Source organism: Mytilus trossulus, chromosome 7, assembly GCF_036588685.1.
Source record: "Mytilus trossulus isolate FHL-02 chromosome 7, PNRI_Mtr1.1.1.hap1, whole genome shotgun sequence".
Classification (NCBI taxonomy): domain Eukaryota; kingdom Metazoa; phylum Mollusca; class Bivalvia; order Mytilida; family Mytilidae; genus Mytilus; species Mytilus trossulus.
In genome coordinates, this window is record NC_086379.1 from 81,028,197 (window position 1) to 81,051,129 (window position 22,933).

The window sequence follows — 22,933 nt, forward strand, 5'->3', positions numbered from 1 at the left end:
TAAAATAAAAAAGAAAATATAGAAACATACATTTCAAAAGAAAATTTCTAAAATATATGCCTTTTTAAAACATTTATACATAAGCAAAGCATTCATGTATCAAAAGTGATATTTTTCACTTTTATAGGAAGAAAATATACATGTGTTTAAAAAAAAAAATACAAATTATGTATGTATACTAAAATAGAAACTTACAAACACGAGTCTATCAAATATAAGCGAAACGCACACACATTTATTTTGGCTGTAAGCAAAACTAAAAGAACTTGAATTATTTGGCGATTATATTGTAACATTTGTCAAAAATGGCTGTATTCGTACTCCGCAATCGGTTAAAGTTTTGGGTAGAAACCGTAGTTTTCCAAATCATAATTCACTTAAAACAACAGTTTAACACTATAACATCACACCAAATTTAATCATGACGTTTTTAAACAACAATCATCCAATCATCCAATCAATCGTATAAATTTCCCGAAAAGATTGATACGGGATCGGACGAAAAATACTTAATTTATATGTGGTTTGTTATGATGCCAAAAAGAGGCTCAGCGCGAGACAGAAGAGATTGACAAGTTACACCAAAATGTTTTCATAAAAAAACCCTTCATATAATCATCAATTAAGGTTAATATAATTTAAGAGTATTGCTTTATACTTATCTGACATCTTTCAAATGTTATGAAATGGCAATATCATGATTGTAAGCTTGATGAAAGTTATAAAGTTGACGTCTGCGTGTCATGTGCTTTTCCTTTTCACGGTTTTGATTTCATCATTGTTTTATCTACCCTAAAATAAATGAATACATTTGTGGGACCCTTTGCTGTAGAGTTAGTTATAGTCTTTGTTACACTATAGTGGTGTACACAGCGACTTGTCTAAGAAAACAAAACCTGTTGCATAACAACATTTGGTTAATTTTTTTGGGTACAAGTCAAATTGGCACCCATAGAAAAAGTCAATTCGGCAATCTATAATATTTTTCTACTTTCTCAGTTGACAGGAGATGTTACAGACGCCATTTAACCATATCAATGATTCAAACAGTACAATCAACACCTTTATTTATACAAATGTACTAATGATTTTTATACAATAGCGACATAAAATTTCCAGAGTGATCGAAAATACAGAGAGATCAGGGTATGGTATTAGCAGGGGACTACCGGTACTTCGAGTTACTAAATAACACTGAATATTCAAAAAACACTTGTAATGACCGAATAACACATATTAGCACATATTGGTGACTTTTAAACTTTGATTGTTGAATAATACAAATTCTAATTCAAGTATTTTATTGGACAAAGCACATATGATACAATGCTTATTCCAAGATACAAACACATGAAACATGACAATTTATGCAAATTCAACTTCAAGAAAACATTTCAAGTACTAATTATATATATAATATCACAGTATTACACAGTATTATACTTATGGTAGACCAACTGACATTAGATTTTTTAAGCTTGACTTAAATAATTACATATTTGTCTGGTGTCAACCAGATTTACTTGGTTAAGTCAATAATAATTATATATTATTACATTGGTTGCAATAAATTACATTGATTTCCCAGTTAAATTAAAACCGATAATTTGTCATACAACAATAGGCAAGGTCAGGACGTCGATAACGTCGGTTCAAAACAAATTGTGAATGTGTAGGAAAAACATGTAGTTCCTTACATTTTCTACATTCATTTCATAAAAAAACAACATTAGCCAATGTAATAAAAAGTATAACTAATTGCCCTATTTGAAAATCTAAAATAAGACAACTAGTGACTGAACGCCGCTGTCTTTAAATCATTATTAAGTTATAAAATGCATCGATTATATATTATTATTTAATAATCAATGTTTTAAAGTCTTCAATATGTGCTAATATTGAAATTTCAAGTGTTATTCAGATAATAACAGTGTTACTTGGGGCCCCTCAAATTTGGTGTGGGCTACTTAAATTTCTGCTTTTCTTATGTAGGACTTTATACATGTATGTGCATTTATCATTTTTTCGCAAATTGCAAAAATGGTCACCGCCAGCAGAAACCCTGCTATATCTGACCATGTTTAGATTAAAGTCCCTGATTGATTATCGTCTTGGAAGGAGTGAAATACGTAAAACCTAGTTTATATTACCTCCAATGTCAGAAAGGAAAAAGTCCTGTGATTTAAGAGCATGTCCAAAGGTGTAATGTAATGAAGGCAGCAATAGCTTACATTAAATATGGTTTTAATAAGACGATAATCAAGTTAAATGTAGCTTGTAACATGATTGAAATTTTTTCAGTTGATCAGCTTTTTGTGCAATATATTTCCCCAAGACTGATAAAATAAGAAAAAAAAGTATTGATGAAAATGGAAATGATTATAATTAGATTTCTTTTTAATTACTTTAAGGAAGTAAAAGATCTGAAATGGCTACTGGTGGGTTTGGAAGAGGTGGAAGAGGGGCAGCTCTACTTCAGGCTCTGAAAGATGGAACTCGTAAACCAGGAGATCAGGATGAGGTACATGTGACAGAGTTAGCAGAATCTATTTTTCCCTGGTGGTCCTTGAAGAAAATCTGCCTGTCCTCACTATTGATTCTATTAAAAAATACTAAAATTTTGTCAGTCCTATGCAAAATTTTGGTGGTAAAATCCTGAGGACGGCAACTTTTCACGAATTCTGATGTGAATCATGACCATAATTGTGCTAAGTCTTGAAGTTGATGGCAATATACATGTAGTAAGGCATGATTTTTGTATCAGCTAGTTAATCTGACTTGTGCTGAATATTGTATCAGCAATTTAAGCTTAACAAACACTGATTTTTGTATCAGGAACTGGAAGTCAAGCTGGACTTATGCTACCGATTGAGGGGCAAGTTTTTAAAGCAATTGCTTTCATGCCGTCGCGTATGGCCATCTTTGTGACCCAGATCAGAGACTCCGCCCAGATCAAGCCATAGTATTTTGTTAAACAGGCTCCTGGTCTGTCATTCTTAAACACCTATGTATGTTTTCTAATGCAATACATAGCTTGAAACTTTTGAAAAAAGTTATTGGATTTAAGAAGTTTCAGCATACGTTCTTGTAGATGTATTTTTGTATTTAGGGGGACAACCGTTTGACTATCAAAAAACATAGACGTTCGAGTGAAAAAAATGCATTTTTATACCTGCGATTCCGTTTTCCTTTCGTACGATGTTTCAACAAAATATGGAATCATTTCAGTTGTTGATTTAGTATTGAAAATTTGACTGAATGATCTTTTATAATATACGGTTTTATAATTTAATTGGTGTTTTTTAAGAAAGAGGTCAGGTGCTCTTGTTCATTCATAAAATTGTCGTTCATTCATAAATTTATCGTAAAATCAAAATCACTACACAGGTTATCAGGTTATACGTAGTGTCAAATGATTACCTGTAATCTAAAAATAGACAAAGTTAACTGACCTATTTTGTTGATTTGTTTGCGCAAATAATTTAGAGGAACGAAACCCTTGTTAAAAACACATAACAATAAGTTTGTTTTCCTTTTTTGTCATAACTCCGTAAGATTTATCGATCACCTTACTAATGAAATGGACCGGTCCAAACGTGATAGATGCCAAGTCCAGATGAAGAGATATTTACAATTTGGAATTTTCTAGTTTCATAGATTAAAAAAAGTACATCCTTTTTGGATATCATATTCAAAATTGGGTATGCATGACAAATGATGAAACCATTATCCTCGTCTTTCCAATGGACGAGTCTACTACGTTTGTTGACCCTCGACGGTCCACCGTGTTTGCAATTTTATTTCACATGTTTTCGAAATATTGAAGATCATTTTCACTATGTTTCCTGAAAATTGGATAAATATCAAAGCAACTTAGAGATGTTTGTTCTTGTTCGTGTAATGACGATTTAATGTCATGTTTGTCTGTGATGGCCCCTCTTTTCGGGATTGCATGAGAATTATAGTTATCTCGTACCGCATGAGGATGACACATATCAACTGAGCAATAATGTTTGGGACTTAGTTTTTAAGAAATGATGACAAAGTAACATTATGAAAATATTTTTAGTCAGCTGAAATATATATTTATTTTTTACATGTTTATGACTTTTTTTCAACATTTGCGTCTGGAAAGTTGAAATGTTTTAACTGAAGTGTTAATTTTAAATTAATTATGAAAATTAAATCAATAAAGGAAATTATTGCCCAGTTACAAACACTACTAGGGGATAATCCATAATAATTTTTCTTGGAGTTATATGTTTCAGCACATGTATATTTGACCACAACTTTAGCCTGGTAAACATGTTGTCTCCTTGTGAAATATAAAACATATTAAAAATGACTTTCTGCTAAAGTCTTTAATTGATATAAAGTTAAAACCTTCTTAATTCTCACTAGACGACACTCCTGTCATGTTTGATTCTTAAATATATGTGGATGAAAAAAAAGTCCCCAAAACATAAACATGGCAGCAATTGCTTTGACAGCCTTTCAGGCTTTGATTTTTAATTATTTCAATTGCAAGCAAGAAATATTACAAAACATGACCTGTCAATTAAAACAAAAATAATTTTAATGACAATCATATTGGTGGTCTTAAATCTTATGGTAGCATGTACACCTCAAATGCAGGATGTCAATGTATCAACACCAGGCTTATTTGTTTCCTTGTTTCCGAATCCTTTTGTAATATGTTATCACTGTATTTATATGTGTATGCCATGTACATGATTTTTTGAAATAAAATATGTTTAAAGTAACACCAGGCTTTAACAATTCTATCAAATTAAGTCTTGATAATTGTAAGCCAGAAATGTAACAAAACATAACCTATCAATAAAAACAATTTTTATATAACAATCATATTGGTGCCAGTTGGTCTTAAATCTTAGAATGCACACCTCAAGTATCACGTCAGTGTGTCAACATCAGGTTTTATCAATTCTATTAAATTAAAGTCTTGATGATTGGTATTTGCTTCTCCTCTGCAAAGATAGTGTTTTTACTCGACATGCCAACCACTCAAAATCTTCTTGTTTGCTAACATGGATGGTTTCTTGTTTCAATAGTTATAATTTTTACCCAAATTTTGATAATCACTCAGTGTTTTTTTTGTTGCAGAAAACAGTTGGAGTTCAGCCAGCAACACAGCCACCTCCTATTGCTATGGGTAGAGGTGATATATTGAGGGGTTTGGTTGCTGCAATATCAGCTCCACCACCTACACCAGGAGGTGAGATAAAGATAGAATACTTCAAAAGTTTTATTTATCAGCTTTAGTTTTGGTAACAAGATAAAAGGATAAGGGAATGTTCTTTTTGTTCATTGTGAAATGTCGTTTTCGAGAATAGTCTGATTATTATTAAATGTTCATATTAACATGGCTTATAGAATAGCTACCTGTAATTGAAGAACTCAAATATTGAAAAGTATTAGAACAACACGTTAATTCAAGAATATGTGTAGTACATGATATAATTATCAGTATTTTTTCTTTCACAACTTGAATATTTTTCAATATTAAAATGCTTTGATTAGTTATTCTTTAAATTACATTGACAATGGGCTTTTTGATGGATATAAAGTAGAAAATGCGAGAATCTATATCTTTTTCAAAGCATTTACAATTTGTGTAGAAGCAATGTTGTTGATGTCTTCTTGACAACACTTATTGTGAAATTATTGGTTTTGAATTCCCTTAGAAACCATGGTAATTCACTACAATCAAGGTTATAATTGTTTTGTTTTTAAAGGTGCACCAGATCAGGCTCCTATAGGATTAGCAAGAGGAAGAGGATTGGCTGCTATGCAAGCCCTTCTGCAGTATGTATTTATAAAGTTTAAGTGTAGGAATAAAAATGAGAAAATGTGTCAAAGCGACAACAACCTGACCACAGAGCATTTTAGAGTTCACCTGCATAATTGGCTTACAGGTGTCCTTTTTAAGGCATTGAATGATTGCTGAAAGCACACCTCACACTTGTGAAGGGTTTGTTTGAAAAAGGTGCCTCCCATCTCATTACATTGCTGTCAAAAGCCTTCGTATGATACACAAGGAAACCTTAATAAAATGAGTTTTTAGTCAATTATTCAAACTGCTGTTTGTACATAAATTAAAAGACTGACATTTGTAAAGAAAAAGATAAAACATTGTTATATGCATTTCAAGTCTTTCACTAAAGATGGAGTTTACAATTTTTTTTTTACCATTCCATATTAACCCTTTCAAGGCGAACAATGCATTGAGGCATCCCCGTAGCCAGGCTGAACAATGCGTTGAGTCATCCCCGTAGCCAGGCCGAACAATGCTTTCATGCATTAACAATCACGTGATGAAAATAATTTTCGTCTTTTTAACTCATTTCCCCCGTAACCTACGTTTAACCCAATAAATATCAAGGTTTTCAACAAGCTTGCATGTTACAGTATAAGAATACGTATTCTTACTGAGTTTGACGCCTAATATTTACCATAGTACAATGAAAGATCGGTAGCGTCAACAAACAAAATAAGTCGTCGCCATTTTGTACAAGACATGTGATGAGAACATGTGACCTTTTAGGTCAAGAAAATGTTATTTAGAAGGAAAGTCAAATATAATTTCATTATTATTTTGATTTATATAATGATTAGAATAACGAAAAATGCTTTTCAAAACTTCACGGAGAATAAAAGTCAAGTAATAATTGGACTTCCGTGGGCGCGGCTATTCCATTTTCCCACGAGTGCAAAAGGTCGCACTCCTTTTATGGAAAATCTAAATAAAACTATCCAATCACTTTCCTCTCCCACTTGCTCGGTGTCAAGGACGCCAAAATCGTAGTAAATATAGTAAAATGTCGTCTGTAACATTTTGAAAATACAAAAATGTCCGACACTTCAGAGGACGAGTTTGAGGGGTTTTCGGCGGGTGAAATCGAACTTGCATGCCAAAGATATCAAGTACAATTAGCCCAAAACGGCATTGGTGATGATTTTCTGATAAGTGATGTTGAAAGTGAACTGTCTGATGATGAACCACAACTTGTTGACGTAAATAATGCCGGTGATGCACCCAACAATGATGGATGGCACCAAGGGTTTGACATTTATGAAAGAGGTCTCCCCCATCTGTTTCAACCCAGAAATACTACTGGTCCACAAAATATATTAGGCCCAGAGAAGGAAATAATTGACTTTTTCCAACTGTTCTTGTCTGACCACCTTTTACAACAGATAATTGAGAAAACTGATAGCTATGCACAGATGCAAAAAGATTTGAATCCTGACCTAAACAAGTCAGCTTGGTCTTGTCCTTCCTTGCCCGAGATGAAGGCTTTTATTGGTTTAACTTTCCTAATGGGTATTGATGTGAAGCCAGATTTAAAATCCTACTGGTCTAAAGATTGTCTGGAAACCCCATATTTTGCCACAGTTTTGGCACGTGACAGGTTCATGCAAATTATGAGGTATCTACACTTTACTGATCCTCACCAGCGAGTTCCACAAAGAGGGGAGCCTAACTACGACAGTACTTACAAAGTCAGATACTTTATGGAAGCTCTTAACCAAAAAATGAGGGATCAATATATACCTAAAAGAAATGTATCAATCGATGAGTGTATGATACCATACAAGGGAAGGGTTGCCTTGAAAAAATACATGCCTGCTAAACCAACAAAATGGGGAATTAAGCTCTGGGCGTTGGCAGAGTCTGACACTGGGTATATGTCATTTTGTAAAATCTACCAGGGCAAAACAGATAGAACGCAAGTAGGGTTGGCTAGCACTGTCGTTATTTCCTGTCTTGAAGGTGCCAATTTATCCAGACAAGGTTACCATGTTTACATGGATAACTTCTTTTCCAGTCCTGAATTGTTCACCAATTTATTTGAAAATCTTGACACTGGAGCCTGTGGAACAGTCCGTCAAAACAGAAGAGGCTTACCACAGGATTTAACGACAAAGAAGCCTGTTGGTATTACACAGAGAGGAGATAGTCAGTTTAGGCAAAAGGGGGCAATTTCAGCTACAGTATGGAAAGACAAGAAAAATGTTTCTGTGATATCTACCATCCATGACAACAGCTTGACGGAAGTGAGTAGAATTGTTCAACATGAAGGACAATTCCAAAGGCAGCAACTCCAATGTCCAAAGATGGTTGCAGATTACACCAGCCACATGGGCGGTGTCGACCGTTGTGACCAGTACATACAGTACTATTTCTTCTGTCACAAAACAAATAAATGGCCAAAGAGAGTGTTCTTCAAGATGCTGGAAATTATTAAGTTTAATGCTTACCGTCTGTTACAAATGTCACCCAATCACCAGCAAACTACATCAATGACCTATTTGGATTTTTCTAAATCAGTTGCAACCCAACTCATTGCAGGGTATACCACAAGGGACAACCGTAGGGGGAGGCCATCTTACCTACCTGTAGAAGTCAGACTAACACACAGACATTTACCAGCAGATTTGGGTAACAAGACATGGTGTCATGTATGCTGGCATAGGGTAGCTAATGATACTCAGGAAAAAAGGCGTCAGACAAAATATGGTTGCGTAGAATGTAGCAAACACCTTTGCATGCCACATTGCTTTACAGTCTACCACTCAGTCAGAAATTACACTTCTTAATTGACAGTTACTTAGTTACACATGAAGTTGAAGGAAAATACATAATTTGCTGAAAAGATATTCATCATTTGTTGAGAGGATTTTCATTGTTTGTTGAAAGGATATTCATAATTTATAATTGTTGTTACAGTTGACAGTTTCATTTATTAATTTTTGATAAACAATATTCCAAATTTTAAGGAACATTTAATTATTTTCATCATTGAACAATACACAACCAAAGACTGGAAATTCTAGCATCTCATAGAAACTGACACAGATAATTATTTAAATAAATCATAGTAAGTTCATTATTGTTTTAAGAGAGTCTCACTTAGTTTATCAAGATATTGAAGTGTTAAATATTCATACATGTATATTGGTGTGTCAGATCAGAATACATTGGAATAATATTTCCATGATACAAAACAAAACCAGAAAAAATATATATACATGCACATTCATTTAAAAAAGCACATATGAATCTGAAAAGAATTGATTTTACCAGAAAAAGTAGTATTTGATATCTCCACAAAATTTTAATAAATCCACAAAAGATCCAAACAGTCAGTTTATATCTAAATCTATGCAAAAATACAAAGAAAACATTGGACCAAGAAAGACAACTCCAACTTGTTCAGAGTCTTCTGATTGCATTACAGGTAAAAAAAATGGCTGCCGGAGAATTTGACATACCATTTTCATTCGTGTTTATTCACACCATTGAGCTAGAATTTTGACTCTGGAGTTATTTTTTCCATTAAACTTTGATAAAGGAACACTCGATAGGTGTTAATTACCGTTTGCAGTGTTAATTTAGAAGATGGAAGGAATAAATATAAACCGGTCACAAAAAAAAATGATTTCTCAAATAAAACGTCATTTTCCTCCAACAAAAGGTTAAAAAATATCAAAAGTATGTATTGTCATGTAAATTTGTTGGTATTGCAACGATCCTTTCATACTTAAGTGTAAAACTATCGAGTTTGAACCCGATTTGATGAGAAACAACCAAGATACAAAAGTTTTTTACAAAACGTCACTTTTTCTTCAGTTACACGTCAAATTAATTCAGGCCAGGCAAACAACGTCCTGAAATTTGATCAGGTCACACAACGTCACGGTAAAAGAAAAATCAGTAAGGAAAGTGTTAAGACTCTTGATTCAATTGCAATGATGATTTAAACTTTTATCATAAAATATATACAGGACAATAATAATGAGCTAATAAAAGTATGAAACTTAGATGGCTTGTTTGAACTATCATGGTATCTTGCCCTTTCGAAATCTTCAGGTATACTTTACAGTTCAATATTTAAATGTTTTGTGATTTATTCAACCAGTGATTTTGCTAGCGCTCGTCACTTTCGTATTTTACGAAAAGGTTTTCGAAATGACGAAAGTATTTCATATCAGTTTCGTCACTTAAATTTGGAAAGTGTAAAAATAATTGCACATCAAATTACATGAATTCTACCTGTCTTTATGTTTCTGACAAGTTTATGACCCTCATGTAATTAACGTTTACCAAAGGTGTTAAAAGTTGTGATGACAAGTAATACGCCTATCGCCAATCAGAAGGGTCATTAATCTCTTAATTATTATTAAACTACATAATTGACCATCATAATAATCTATTTAAATTAAATCAGTCAGTCAGCTTTTAATTTTAATCATTTCTTGCAATTCTGTCGTATTTTCGTCATTTGAACAACATTAATAATCTTCCCCCGCGATTCACCTTTATTTTAATATTTCCCTTAGTACGATTATTATTTGCAGTTTGATTGTCGTAGTTTCGTCATTTGAACGAATTTTCGTCATACTTGATATAAGTATTCATCAAAAACAACTTCGGTTAAAAAGAATGAACTTTATTCAAAACGTTCTTTTTAGAAATATTTTCATTTGCAAACAGGTGCTTCCTGTTTTATGTATTGCGCATGCGTGAAAGTTCGTAGATAAATCCGGGATTGTTCTGAAATTATTATTCAATTGTCACTTCCCGTTTCATTTTGTTTAAAGAAATTGAAAGTAAACATGATCTACAGTCTACAGTCATTAGAATCGTCACAATAAGTATTGAAGCAGATCTTTCTATCCAATATTAAAGAAATTTATTCCAAATATCGATTTGAACGTTTTTTCAAGGATAATATGAGGCAGGCATAACCTGTGAATGGGGACAAAGTCTGTATGTATTATATTTTTAATTCAAAATGTTGATAAAAGAAAACGAAATACTGTACAAGGATATAAATGATTGTGAAGTGAAAAAGTCGTTACAAGTTCATTTGTGCAGTGGTTTAAAAATTAGAGACACCTGTGACCTAATTTTTGTTGTTGATCAGCTGAAAATAACTGAAGTAAAGTTGTGAAACATATTACCTGTTCTTATCTTCATATCTAAGCAACACATCAGTCAATTCATGCAATATTGCCAATAACTGCCTACATTAGCAACCCTAAAGTATTTAAAGATCCTAGAATAGTCATTGAAGGACTTGGACATAGGGGACATAAATAAATTGCTAGTATAATATACATCCTAGACCCCTTGCTATCATAAAGAATAAGGCTGATTTTTATCACGCGCAAAAGTGACTAAAGCCCTCAAAATCCTAGCTGAAACCCTGATTCAACTATGGATAACAAATGTCAGTTCTACTTTTTAGAAAAAAACTGCATTACTTTTTTCATAATAAAACTATTTTGATTATTTTATATGATACTGTTCATGTTGTTCTAACAGTTGCACTGAAAGAAATATTCATTATAGAATACTGTGTTAATTTTAGGGGAAGAGGACGCTCAATGCCATTACCTCAGCAAGCTCTGCAACTTCCAGTGGGACAGGCATCCCCTCAGCAGGCACAGCAAAGTCCAGGGGCACAAGCATCACCTCAGAAACAACAGCCTCTTGCAGGACAACAGCGTTCACCTCCCAGAGCTGGTCCAGGATCAGCTGGTCAGCAATCCCCTGGTCAGCCATCACCTGGCCAGTCATCTACTCAGCAGTTAGAAGGAAGGTTTGCAAGGATGGCTACAGAAGATAGAAGACCCACTGTTAGCAATGTTGGAAAAGATGGCAAAGTGTTAGTGATTTTCACAGACATAATTGAAATATTTGATTAGTTTTGCAGTAAAAAGTTGTTTCAATTTGAATTTTTCTCCTGTAAATGAATGGAATTTATTATAATTTAAACTTCTGATTTATAATGTTCATAAGATAAAGTATGTAACATCAAATTTATATCAGATCTTATCACGTTCATCTCTTTTAACATTACACATTGAAATGTTTCATTGTGAAATCAGAACACTTTTAAGTAAAAGTGGTTAGGTTGCCATAAAGTTGTTGACACATTTAATTGAAATAAGATCATATATATTATGATGTAAACTTATTTAAAATATTGGCCAAAATTAGGTTTTTACCCCAGTGTAATGGTTCAATGAGCATTGAAATTTTGGTCAAGTGGGACATGGTGTCTCATGAATGCAGATGCTTGTTATACACAATATTTTACATTTATAAAGTCATAAAACTAAGAATAATTCTTTTTATTTTTAGAGTTGCCCTATCAGGAAATTATATCAGAATTAGGTGTGCCAATGCTGGCGTGTATCAATATCATGTAGATTACCGTCCAATGGTGGATTCAAAGAATATGAGATTTAAAATGCTCAATGAACACAGGGATGTGATAGGACAAGTGAAAGCCTTTGATGGTAGTATATTATATCTACCAATCAGGTTGCCAGATCAGGTAGGTGGTATCAGATTTTCATGTAGTTTTTAAGTTGTAGGGCAATAGAAATCAGCTATATTATCACATGACCACAAGTTTCTAGTGATATAAGTACCAACAATTTCACTCTTCCATAGGTGTTGTGAAAACATTTTTCATGACGTTGCATCAAAAAATTTGAGACTGACAGAATCTAAACAATTGTGACTGTAGAAAAGACATTGTTCTTTCTATTTTTATATGACTGCAAAACTTGAAAAAAATCCAAAATTAAATGATTTTTATGCCCCAGTTATGGGCATTATGTTTTCTGGTCTGCGTCCGTCCCGCTTTAGGTTAAAGTTTTTGGTCGAGGTAGTTTTTGATGAAGTTGAAGTCCAATCAATTTGAAACTTAGTGAACATGTTCCCTAGGATATGATCTTTCTTATTTTAATGTAAAATTAGAGATTTTATCCCCTTTTCATGGTACACTGAACAGAGTAAATGATAGTGTAGATGGGGCATCTGTGTACTTGGGACACATTCTTGTTCTATATATTTGGAATCTTGGTTTAGTTATTCCTCTAATTGTTACAGTCTTTTCTGGTCCTATTGTTGTGAAACACCTCAGATGTTAAGTGTCACTTTTACAGCACCTGAGTTATGTCCCTTGAAAATGCTATGTGCTAGGGAGGTCATATGGACCAATTTTTTCACATATAACTTTTTTTTTTAATTTGATTTTGAATCAAAATATAATCCAATCATGCTGTCAGATTATTCTAATGAATCAATTAATTTTTTTTACAAATTCCCAACGGTTATCATGTTGTATACTTTGGAGCACCTTATTTGAGATACTATAATGATATTTTTTGAATATTTTACAGGAAACTGTTGTAACATCTAAAAGGCTTACAGATGGGGTGGATATCACCCTCACTATCAGACTTACCCGTGTGGTTCCTCCAGAATCTTGTTTGATGGTGTACAATATCATTTTTAGAAGGCAAGTCAACACAGATGTGGTGATTCAATGAAAATGCTATGATAGATATATTTGAATAAAGGAAGTTATTTTATCAGTAACTGTGTGTTGAAGTTATAATGACAGTTTTATTCAAAATGACCAGTAACACATTAAAAATGAAAACACCAATAAATCTAGATCATTAAAACTTTTTCAAAGAAATGATTTACAAGATTACTTCATTATTACTCTGGCCCAGACTCTACTAAAGAAGTGAATTTTGACTTTTATAAAATTCATATCTGCATTGATATCTGAAGTTTCCCTCTAGATAAACATCAGACAGACACATTTCTCTACTTTTTATCTACGACTTGGACCTTCTTGTTTGTTTTTTCCCCAATTTTTTTCGAAGTACCACAAAGAAAAAACAAGAAACTTAAATAATATGTCTTCCAAACACGTTTATATTTAAAGTGCATTTGAAGTGCTCATATTAAAACAATACATTTTGTTAAATTTATTTGAAATTTTATTTTAGAATTATGTATATATTGCAAATGGTTCAAGTTGGACGTTATTTTTATAACCCAAAGACACCATCAGCTGTTCCCCAACACAAGTGAGTAAACTGAATAAAATTATCAACTATTAGCATTATCGGAAACTGAAAATTTATTTTACCTTTTAAAGTAAAACATGTAATATCTATTTGTCATTTTGGATGCTACTATTTGACATCCAGTTATATTTCTGTACGTTGTATTTCAGAAAATTAGAATCCAAATTCTTGGTTTAATTTGAATAAAATTAAAATCAAAATTTGGTACTTTGCATTCTGATTTTATGCAAACTCTTGTATTCTGTTGGCATCCATGAAACAAACCTTACCAACAACACAGTTACCAATTTTGATGATTTTTTGATGTTTATATGTTCATTATTTGACGTTTCTACTTCTGATTTCAGATTGGAGGTATGGCCTGGCTACATAACTTCAGTTTGTGAAAATGAAGGGGGATTGATGTTGCTGGCTGATGCAAGCCACAGAGTTCTAAGAACTCAAACCGTTCTTGAATTGATGTAAGTTAAAACTTTACCAATATATATTGGAAGATATGGTGTGGAGTGCCAATGACACAACTCTCTTTCCAAGTCATAATATATAAAAGTAAACCATTTTTTATTTGAGATTATAATAATTCTTTTTATGCCCCACCTAGTGGCATTATGTTTTCCGGTTTGTGCGTCCATGAGTCCTATCTTTCATTCGCCCGTCTGGCTTCAGGTTAACTTTTAGTCAAGGTAGCTTATGATGAAGTTGAGGTCCAATCAACTTGAAACTTAGTACACATGATCTCTATGATATGATCTTTCTAAATTTAATTCCAATTAGAGTTTTGTCCTCAATTTCATGGTGCACTGAACATAGAAAATGATAGTGCATGTAAGGCATCTGTGTACTATGGACACATTCTTGTTTGATGTTAACATGGGGTGTTATTAGATAAGTATAGTATTGTTAGCCAAAATAGGTTTTACAAAATAAAAAGTGGATAGTTCAACATGTAATTGAATAAGTAGGTCAAAATAAGCCCATCAGTGTTTTAAGAGTTAAAATTTGTACCTCGGTCTATAAGATAATAATGCATCTTTTGGTTATAATATTGGAAAATTTCAAAATGAACTTTTCATACATATCTGGGTTGTTTTTGTTATAAAGACAATGATGTGAATGTCATCCTACTTATCTTTGTTATTAGAACTTCTTCATTGATATATTTGTATGTTTTCTTCAAAAAGGAAATGAAATCAAATATATAGAACTGTTGAAATTTTGTTAATTTGTTTTGAAATATTCCTTTTAATTAGATATACTGCCATAGAATGAGATTTACCAAAAAAAATAATGAAATTTACATGAATCTCATTGATATACTTCCAAATAATAAGTAATAATAAAAGCATTTTACCTGTCAACTTAAAAAGAAATATACACAAAAATAGTATTTTATTTTTTACTTTTCTCAGGCAAAATTTTATTTTTGGAAAAACTATGATACTTTAGCCAAAATATTTTTCAAGCCAGTTTTGTGAATGTAAAATATTGAGTTAAACTAAATTATGCATTCTTGGGACACCATGCTCTGCTTGACGAAAATTGCTATGTTTAATTAACCATTATATTGGGGTAAAAAGCTAAATTTGGCAAATATTTTCAATAAGTTGACATAATATAAGATAAGATAAGATAAGATATTTTTATTTCCAATTATGGGCCCCGAACGGCATAAACATTACAACATCAATAATTTTTTCATAATACAATACAAACAATGAGATAAAAAAAAAAAAAAAGGTAAACGAGAACTATTTAAGTTCTTAAAGAATACGTAGATAAAGAATCTATAGTATGTTGATTTTTTTAATACTAATGCATTTTATTGCAAGTGTGGTTGATATAGATAACAAACAAGCAGTCCAAAAAGAAAAAAAGAAAAAATAGATATCCACATATGTATAGTACACAAAAAGTTGGATCAATTAAATATATAATAATTAGCCAAAAAGAAAGTAGAAATTAAACATGTCCATGACTCATCCTGTGTCAGCAGCAAATAGGAAAGCATTATGGTTTCCTAAAGGCAGCTGACACCAGGGGGCGATACCTTATGGGCCATAGGCATGTAAAATGTGTGTAAATGTCTCTTTCCTACCTGTATCAAAAGCAAACAAGGAAGCATCATAGGTAACTTGAATGCAGTTGATACCAGGGGACGATGCCTCAAGGATATAAGAGAACATTTGAATAAATAATATATCTTAACAATTATTTTTTTTTTTTAATCGGCTAGTATGTTTGTGATATTCAGATGAATATAATTTTCTATGTCCAATCAAATGTATATACACACATAGATTTCCTTTAACTAATCTTCACTAAGGAAGATGTTTGTATATAAAATTACATATTATTTTAAGTAACTCAACATTTTCTACACTAAATAACCAGATAATTTTGCTTTGACTGTTCATATGATTAAAATAAGAATTATATTGTGCAATACTAGCTAACATACAATTTCTATCATCCTCAAATTTGTTACAATCAAATAGAAAATGAGCCTCATCTTCGACAGTATTGGAAGAACATTTATTACATATTCTGTTAATTCGGGGAATACCCTGATATCTACCTTATTCTATTTGTAATCTATGAGAAGATACACGTAATTTAGTAAAACTTCTTCTAAGTTCAAAATTCTTGATCAATGTTAGATATTTTTCAAAACCAAAATTTGTTTTATATAAAAGGTAGGTTTTCAGTTTACTGTCTGAAAATTTATCTATTTGTTTTTTCCAACAGCTAATAAACAATATTGATAGCTTGGTTTGTATATATTTCTTAAATTTGTATAAGGATTCACAAAATGGAGCATTTATGGCATTTGTATAGTCAATACCAAGTATTTTAAAAACAACATTTATTGAACCATACCATGATGTTATATTCATATGATGTAGTGTCTTTGATTGTGTATATGCCTCTTTTAATAGAGGAAAATTATTACCTAAATTCTCTAATCAATACCAGTACAATAACATTCCTTTTATAATATTAAAATATATTGGAAATCTTCCAAGTTCAGATAACACTGCAGCATTTGTTGTTTTCTTGTGTACCCCAAGTATAAATTTACAAAATTTTATATGAAGTTTCTCACAGGGTTAACCTGAATATAATTTTTCAAAAGATATATCTTCCTTCTTACATTTAGAGGAAAGAGAATTAAACATCCCCCATATTTCGCTACCATATAATAAAATAGGTTTTACAGTGTGGTCAAAAACATGAATACTTGTTTTTACATCAGGATTACAGCTAATACATTAATGCTAGCAAGACAAATCTTTGTTTGTCTTGCTTGCTTTGCTTGTATCAATGTTTGCTCAAGCATGGCAATTAAGATAGGCCGGGCTTCAGCTTGTATACGTCATACTAAAATTTTATTGGACAGTTATTGAAGTTAAGGACACTAAATTTTAAACATCACAGGATGACAAATATAAAGCGCAATCGTAGAAATGGAAGCCAAAAAAATGTATTTGTTTTTTCTCGAAGATATGCATTTTCATCATCCAACTGAAAAGACTGTCGTCAAGTCTGTCGTCAAGTACTTTTAGAAAAGCAAAATAACTATTCGAACACACCTACTCTGATTTAGTGATTCATTACATAGGTATTTCAATTGACCCATATATTTCATCTTTTAGTACTGTGATTTTTTTATGTTATAAAGTCAACCTGTAGTTTTGCTATATAAAAATGATAGAACCTGAAGCGAGATGATGTATCAAATATTCTTTCTTTGTGCGGTTTTTTAGACAAATTATTCATCTCAAACTCACCTTTTCAGTTGGATGATGAAAATGCATATCTTCGAGAAAAAACAAATACATTTTTTGGGCTTCCATTTCTACGATTGCGCTTTATATTTGTCATCATGTGATGTTTAAAATTTAGTGTCTGTCCAATGAAATTTTAGTTTGACGTATACAAGCTGAAGCCCCGCCTATTTTAATTGCCATGCTTGAGCAAACATTGATACAAGCAAAGCAAGCAAGCCAAACAAAGATTTGTCTTGCTAGCATTAATGTATTAGCTGTAAGTGATAAAAGATCTTTCCTTAATTTGAAATGAGCTTTCAGGGATTTTTTGTATAGTTCATTTTGAGCATAACTGAATGAACCAGATGAGCTTAAATATAAACCTAGGTATTTGTATTTTGAAACACATTCCAGATTTATATTCTGAAATGTGAATATCTGTTTTACATGTCTGCCTGCCTTGTTGAAAATCAGCACCTTTGTCTTATTAGTATTCACATTGAGACACCAATCTTTGCAAAATTTATCAAGCATTCCCAGCTTTTCTCGTAGTCCTTCAGCTGATGTAGATAATAAAACAATATCATCAGCATACATTAAACAATGTAGATCTTTGTCATTGACATTAACTGGGTCTCTAGTATCTGACAAATATCTGGGCAAATCATTTATGAATATCTTGAATAAATTCGGACTGAGGTTGTCACCTTGTTTGACTCCAATATCTAATGGGAAAAAATCACTTACTTGATTTTGAATTTTGACACATGATTTGCTAATTTCATACATACTTTTAATAATGTTATAAAAATAAGACCCAGCCCCAATATCTAGTAGTTTAATCTTGATCCCTGTATGTATAACAGTATCAAAAGCCTTCTGAAAATCAACAAAACAGGCAAACAGTCTACCTTCTTTTGAATTACAGTATTTGTTAATAAGACAGTTTAAAATAAACATATGATCTGCAGTTCTGGCTTTCCTTGTGAATCCAATTTGACTATCATGTATAATATTATGTTCCTGAAGAAATTTGTCCAGTCTTAGACTTAATATTCTATTAAAAAGCTTTCCAATTGCACTTGTTATTGTTATTCCTCTATAATTGTTAGGGTCACTTGTATCGTTGCTTTTAAAAATTGGTGTAATATAACCTTCAGCCCAAGATGTTGGGTATATACCTGAAGACAGACAAGTATTAAACATCTGTTGAAAACTTTTTAAAAGGAAAGTCTGTCCATTCTTTATCATATTATTACTAATGTTATCCAAGCCTGATGATTTATTGCATTTTAAGTGTGAAATGGCTTTGGATATTTCAGACTCAGTGATAACGGAGTCCAACTCGTTGAAACATTTTGAGTTTTCTAACTGTTTCAGTTTTTCACATAGCTCTGTATATCTACTTTGAAATTCACCTTTCAGTTGTGACAACTTTTGGAAATGTGATATCAAAGTTGATATCAAATTTTTTTTTAGTTTCTTTTTTTTTCCTGTAGTTCATTAATTAAGTTCCAATACAGTTTTGGATTCTCTTCCTGCAAGGAGTCCAGCTGACTAATCAATGATTGTTTGTATTGTTTGTATTTATATTTCCTTAGTTTGGAGTATTCACGATTCAGTTTATAAAAGTGATTTTTGATAATTGGATCATATGGAAATCTTGAATAAATTTTTCCATAATTAAGCAAGTTAGTTCGAGCTTGTTGTAAACTTGCGTCAAACCACTTTTTGTTTTTTTGTTTGTTTGTGTGTTTTTTTAAAGGTCGTTTAAGTGATAGATTTGCTGCTGATGAAAAGATGTTTGAAAGTTTTGATGATGCTTCATCTACTGATGTCTGAGTAAATTGAATTGTGCTGTTGTTGAATTCTAGTATGTAGTTTTGTAGTGTATCTGAAGAAAGTGTTTCTTGAAATTTTATTGCTGAACAGTCAGTCCAGATATAATTAGGTGTCATATTTTTCAACTGGATTGGAATATCATTTTCTCCAGGAACACAATATTTTGCAGATAATTCCCACTCAAGTTTACAATGACAATCAGATAATGTGGGAATAAATCTGGATACTTTAAAATACAGTACATTTTCAAGAATTTCTTCCGACACAGCAACATAATCAACCACACTTGCACCATTGGGGGTATAGCAAGTAAAATTACCAAATGTATCACCAAGAACTCTGCCATTTAAAATTCTTATTTGTTTACTAATGCAAAAATCGAAAACTTCTTTGCCTCTTTGATCAATTTTTTGGTCTCGACTTTTTCTTTGTCATAATGTTTTTGTCAGTAGGGTATGTATCAAAAATTGGTGTAAATTTTGAATCATCGTTTACTATAAGCCTATTCTGGCATTAAAATCTCCACATAACAAAATTTCACCCATTTTTTTATACTGAAAGATATCTTTTTCTATGCATTCAAAAACATCAGAAGAGAGTTCTTGGGTATATTTAGACGTAACAGGGGGGGTTGTACAGTTCACAAATAAATAGGTCACTTTTAAATCCAAAAAGGGATTTTTCTAATTTAATCCATTGATAATCTGGATTACTGTTAATCAATATTTTGACATGAGGTTTAACATGACTTTTCTGTAGAATTGCTATACCCCCAAAATGACGGTTATTATTTGATAATTTTCTACAAATTGGATGATAATGAAATTTACCAATATTGTGTATTTGGGAATTATATCCCACATGAGTTTCGACTAAAAAAACAATGTCGTAATTCTCTAAATGTTTCAGAAAAAGGGGATCCTCTGCTTTATTCATGCCCTTTGAAAATAAGCCACCTATATTCCAATAACCAAATTTTACAGATGATTGGTTTGATTTTGGCATTTTGGTTGATACAATTAAATCTGGTATAAATAATAGAATAGATTTTCTATCTATAAAAAAAAATGATCTTAGTTGCAAAGAAAGTTCCCACAATAAACCTTGTCCTTTAAAAAGTTAATTATAAGGGAATACTTATGAGTAAGCTCAGTCTACTATATAAGCTTCACCTCAAGCTTAAATTTTATCATATTCTCATTTCACTAATTTAAGATGAATCTGTTTTGTTTGTTTCAGGCAGCAGATTGTACAGAGAAATTCAAGTGGCTTTCAAGATGAATGTGTAAAAAAACTTGTAGGGACTGTGGTACTCACTAGATATAACAACAAGACATACCGCATAGATGATATTATCTGGGATAAAAGTCCTGCTCACTCATTCCCATGTAAAAACACCGGAGAGTCTATTACTTTCCAAGAGTATTACAAGTAAGTGTTATTTAACAAGAAGAGGTTTACTTTGTGAATGATGTTAGGGTTTTTTGTTCATTTTTCTTTTCTCAAGAAAGATTTAAAAAAAAATAGTAATTGATTGTCCTTATGGAAACTGACAAGAAAAATAAATATATGAATAAAAAAATCCAAGAAAATATTCACATTATAGAATATAACTGCTTATTTTTTTTTTGGAAGAAAAAGTGAAAACAACCCAAATGAATATTAATATATCTTGAACATCATCATGATCATGTAAAAGGTGAAAAAAAACTGGAGTTGATTATCAGAAAATTGTTTATTCTCTTTTCAAGATCTAATAGATGAAAATTCAAATACAAGTCATTTTTATTCCAAACATCAAAAAGTTATGAAGACAACAAATTTAATACAAGAGTTTAAGCTGAAGGTGAATGTGGCCTCCTTAAAATGTTATAATAATGTTACAGGAAAGCTTACAATAAGAATATTCAAGATGACCAACAGCCACTTCTCCTACACAGACAGAAAAAGAAGAGAACACCTCAGGTATGTATTAGTATTATATATTGGAGTAGATATAAAAGTCCTGTCATATAAAAATGATTAGATTACATACACTCTGGTGGAGATCATTAGAACTGCTTGTGTCAGCATCCATCATAGATTACACCTCCATCATAGCTTACACTTGTGTCAGCCTCCATCATAGCTTACGCTTGTGTCAGCCTCCACCATAGATTACACTTGTGTCAGCCTCCATCATAGCTTACTCTTGTGTCAGCCTCCATCATAGATTACACCTCCATCATAGCTTACACTTGTGTCAGCCTCCATCATAGCTTACGCTTGTGTCAGCCTCCACCATAGATTACACTTGTGTCAGCCTCCATCATAGCTTACACTTGTGTCAGCCTCCATCATAGTTTACACTTGTGTCAGCCTCCATCATAGCTTACACTTGTGTCAGCCTCCATCATAGCTAACACTTGTGTCAGCCTCCATCATAGCTTACACTTGTGTCAGCCTCCATCATAGCTTACGCTCGTGTCAGCCTCCATCATAGCTTACACTTAAATCTGCTTGTCTGTCTGAACATTTATAGCTCAGGAGATCATTAGAACTGCTTGTGTCAGCCTCCATCATAGTTTACACTTAAATCTGCTGGTCTGTCTGAACATTTATAGCTCAGGAGATCATTAGAACTGCTTGTGTCAGCCTCCATCATGGCTTACACTTAAATCTGTTTGTCTGTCTGAACATTTATAGCTCACAATGTATGTCAAATGTTTCTCTATAATTCATATTGGCAGTGAGTTGCATCAAGAATATTAACTTTGTACGACTTAATATCATGTTCATTGACTATGTATTGTGTGCTTGCTGAAATAAAGTGTGTACACAATATGTATTACATGTTTTGAAAATTAGTCTCTTTTCTGTGAAACATTACAGCATATTCTTTTTTTCTCAAGATGCTTTTCAATGAGATGTTGTAAAAATATAAAAATATAAAAGAATTTTCATCCTATCTATTTTGCTTTAACTTTTGCACATCACAGCATTTTAACACAGTATTATTTTCTGTATTAGGACTACTTTATCTTTACACATTTGAGACATGTACTTCCAAATAGACCCAAAAACTGGTCATGCATTATTTATAATATGCATGTAAGTTGTTTTATTCTCATCCAGATATTGTATATTTTCTCAAATAAAATATTAAGTGATAAGGTTTTGGGTCTGCTTCACTGTGGTAGATTTCATTGACCTTTATTGATTTTGTCTTGTAAATAATGCAACCAATCTCACATGATTTGAAAATGCCGGAGTTAATTAGATGTTTTCGAACAGTTTCAAAAAGTTTACTGGAATTATCATGGTGAAAAGAAGGATGTGGGCAATGTATCATTGTGAATAAGACCAGTAAAATTACAATTTTGTTGCCTAGAAAGGGTAACATTTGATTTTTGATATGT

The 22,933-nt window shown here is 32.1% G+C and overlaps 1 protein-coding gene across 1 annotated transcript in view; it reads left to right on the forward strand.

The window, feature by feature from the left end:
• Window positions 1-481: 481 nt before the first annotated feature.
• LOC134725961 (piwi-like protein 1) overlaps window positions 482-22,933 on the forward strand; it is a 40,770-nt gene continuing 18,318 nt past the window's right edge. Inside the window, exons 1-11 of the mRNA XM_063590294.1 lie at window positions 482-627; window positions 2,412-2,521; window positions 5,125-5,236; window positions 5,757-5,826; window positions 11,400-11,696; window positions 12,176-12,371; window positions 13,225-13,343; window positions 13,846-13,926; window positions 14,274-14,387; window positions 20,775-20,966; window positions 21,422-21,500. Coding sequence (XP_063446364.1) covers window positions 2,429-2,521; window positions 5,125-5,236; window positions 5,757-5,826; window positions 11,400-11,696; window positions 12,176-12,371; window positions 13,225-13,343; window positions 13,846-13,926; window positions 14,274-14,387; window positions 20,775-20,966; window positions 21,422-21,500 — 1,353 coding nt within the window. The 5' untranslated portion in view covers window positions 482-627; window positions 2,412-2,428. The remainder of the gene's footprint in view (window positions 628-2,411; window positions 2,522-5,124; window positions 5,237-5,756; window positions 5,827-11,399; window positions 11,697-12,175; window positions 12,372-13,224; window positions 13,344-13,845; window positions 13,927-14,273; window positions 14,388-20,774; window positions 20,967-21,421; window positions 21,501-22,933) is intronic.